We start from the raw sequence: 2,682 nt of genomic DNA on the forward strand, positions 1-2,682 counted from the left end.
AGCCGCAACCGCCACTTCATCGTAGTACAATCCGACACTAGAACTGAGTTACTAGATCACCTGTATTTCTCACTCTTGCAACGTACCCGCCTCACTGGAATCGCCACCTTATTAGCACATTTCAGTGCATATATTATTTGCTCACAGTATAGGTTAGGTTGTAACCTTAACTCATTTTCACTTAGGTTGATACTTGGTTGTAACACATGGTATGACACCTTCAGTTTCACTAGGATACGGTCGTAAGACTCGCAAAATTTCGGTACACAGAAGTTACTCCACATCTTCTCCAAGAACTATTTGGGTTGAGAGTCATCAGCTGTGGTCCTCACGACGGGTATCAAGGCACATATAGGGAGATGATTGCTGGTGGCCTGATCGTCCATTACTGTCACACATTGGATGGGGCTACCTGAATACGGTTCAGGTTTGAGGTAGTGCTAGCCTGTGATACGTATGTAAAGTACTTGTTCTTTCTAAGTAATCAGAATGAGGGAGGCAGCAAACTTATAATAGTTTCAGAATGCGGGTATTCAGAACGGTTAAATCACAATTAAATCACCTGTGATAAAACATCTATGGAAAGATCGGAGGGTTTTCTTCGCAAACCTCGCTAGCCTCCTAAAGGCAGAATCGAAACGGGCATCGGAGGATTGATCACCATAGTTAGTAGATAAGTGCATATTTATGACAGGAAGATAATTCAAAGCTACGGCGACAAAGTGTTCACTAACTTCTAGGGTTTTGAGTTGATACTTACTTAGCACTGCGAGGCCTCTGCTGGGGCTATCTCGGTTCTGCCGGTGAAATGCTGCTGAACACACTGTAACAAGAGCGTTAGGTAGGTCTATAAGGGGCAACCAGTCAAAGGAAAAAAAATGTTCTTGAAGGTATACGATACCGAATTGCTCTACCAGCGACTCTAGAAGAGGAAGCTACTCACAAATCCCGCCGTGTATTTTCCAGGATACAATTGAAATACTCCCATTACTGTCCATTTCTTGCAGAGTCAGCTACACTGTTATGGGTTATCCCAGACAACAATTGCTTATTTTCAGGGCAGCAAAGTGAATAGCAGTTATGTCATTCGACTTGCAAGACAAACAGCTAAGGTCGCTTTCGCACGGAGAATCGTGCTGAGCACAGTGAGAACAAATCATTACGTTCTTACAGGCTTTGGCTAGGTGGCCATCAGCTTTGTGACACATGTAACATCTCCTTGGAAGGAAAACAAAAGGCTCAATTCTGTGCACTTCGTTTCATATTTTTGATCGTTTGCGATTGTATAATCCTAGTCCACTTCATTATGGAAGATTACCTTGAAAGTCCGTGAGTCGTCACACTTTTCTGCCTTGCTACACTTATGAATGAAAGAGCACAACTCATTCTGAAATTCAGGTGGGATTTGATTGATGATTCCAGTATATTCTTTTGACCTAATACTCACAGCTGCTTATTGATTGGTTGCTTTGAATGATATCGCTATCTTTTCAGCTAAGGGCTAGCTGTTTACAAGTACCTTAAAAGCGAATCTATTTCGTCTGACCTCGATCGTATTCTTATCCTGAGTTGCACCACATACGGATTCAATTGTGTTTTTTCTTGCTTCTGCCGCAGATAATGACTTAGTCGAATCTTTTACAACTACACAGTAAAGGAGAGGAGACTTACCTCCGGGTTCTTTGCTAGACCCCTCATGACTGTCAAGTACAGGCACTTGGTTCAACTTACCCAGGGTCTTATCAACTTTCGTGAATACTTCTTGAATTTTCGATACTACATACACTCCGGTCAATTCTGAGGGACGTGGAACCTCTTGAGGATCGTAAATCACAAAACACGCATCTTTTTCAAAAAACTGAACACACGATTTAATTAGCGAGTCAGATTTTCACCAGTCTCCATCGAGCGACATAAATAGTTCAGCATTGCGTAATGCAATAGTTTGCACTCCATCAAACAGCCGGGAGAATGTCCGTTTCCAGTCCCAAATTGATATCACAAGAGTCAGATACTAATAACCGAGGGACGTGTATTCCCTGGCTACCTGATCCTCACAGTTTAAGGGAGACACCTCTCCCGGCATGTATGACGGTCCTTGCGACAAAAAACTCCCTCTTCTGCTCGCGTATTACTAAATTTGGCAAAAATGTTTCAACAGTAATAATTAGGTGAAGTCAGGAACTATAATTCTTTGAAACATGCTTCTTTGCTGACATTAATTAAAAAACTTTTTCCACAAAATAAGTTTTTCAAAGAAAAGTAAAGAACTCCATTAAACAGAAAAATGAGCAAAAATGAAATAAAATAATCTACCATAAATCAGCGTGAAACTACCATAAATCAGCATCGATAAATAAATGAAAACCCAAAACCAACAGAAATTACAATAAATAACCGAGTCAAACTCAAAACGAGCAGAAATTAACATAAGTTGGGCGCAAAACCCCTATGCCCTCCCAAGGCCAGAACAAAATTTGCCCTTTACTGAAAGAACATAAATGTTTTTACTTTTATAAATTTAATAAATCAAGGAATATTAACAGTTTGATTACTAAATATCAGTATATGTATATTAAACTGACAATGCACAAGTAGAAAGGGGGGTACCACTCCCACGAGAACACCAAATATGGGCATAGAGTCCCTAGGGAGAACACCTGTGCTGTCAGTCCCCCGAGT

At 40.8% G+C, this 2,682-nt stretch overlaps 1 protein-coding gene across 1 annotated transcript in view; it reads left to right on the top strand.

Moving 5' to 3' along the window:
- The first annotated feature begins 1,306 nt into the window (after nt 1–1,306).
- LOC148947305 (MPN domain-containing protein-like) overlaps nt 1,307–2,682 on the top strand; it is a 26,096-nt gene continuing 24,720 nt past the window's right edge. The window contains exon 1 of the mRNA XM_089096564.1: nt 1,307–1,329. Coding sequence (XP_088952690.1) covers nt 1,307–1,329 — 23 coding nt within the window. The remainder of the gene's footprint in view (nt 1,330–2,682) is intronic.

Source organism: Artemia sp. Qi Xiang Cuo, chromosome 11 (assembly GCF_049724085.1).
Source record: "Artemia sp. Qi Xiang Cuo chromosome 11, ASM4972408v1, whole genome shotgun sequence".
Lineage (NCBI taxonomy): Eukaryota > Metazoa > Arthropoda > Branchiopoda > Anostraca > Artemiidae > Artemia > Artemia sp. Qi Xiang Cuo.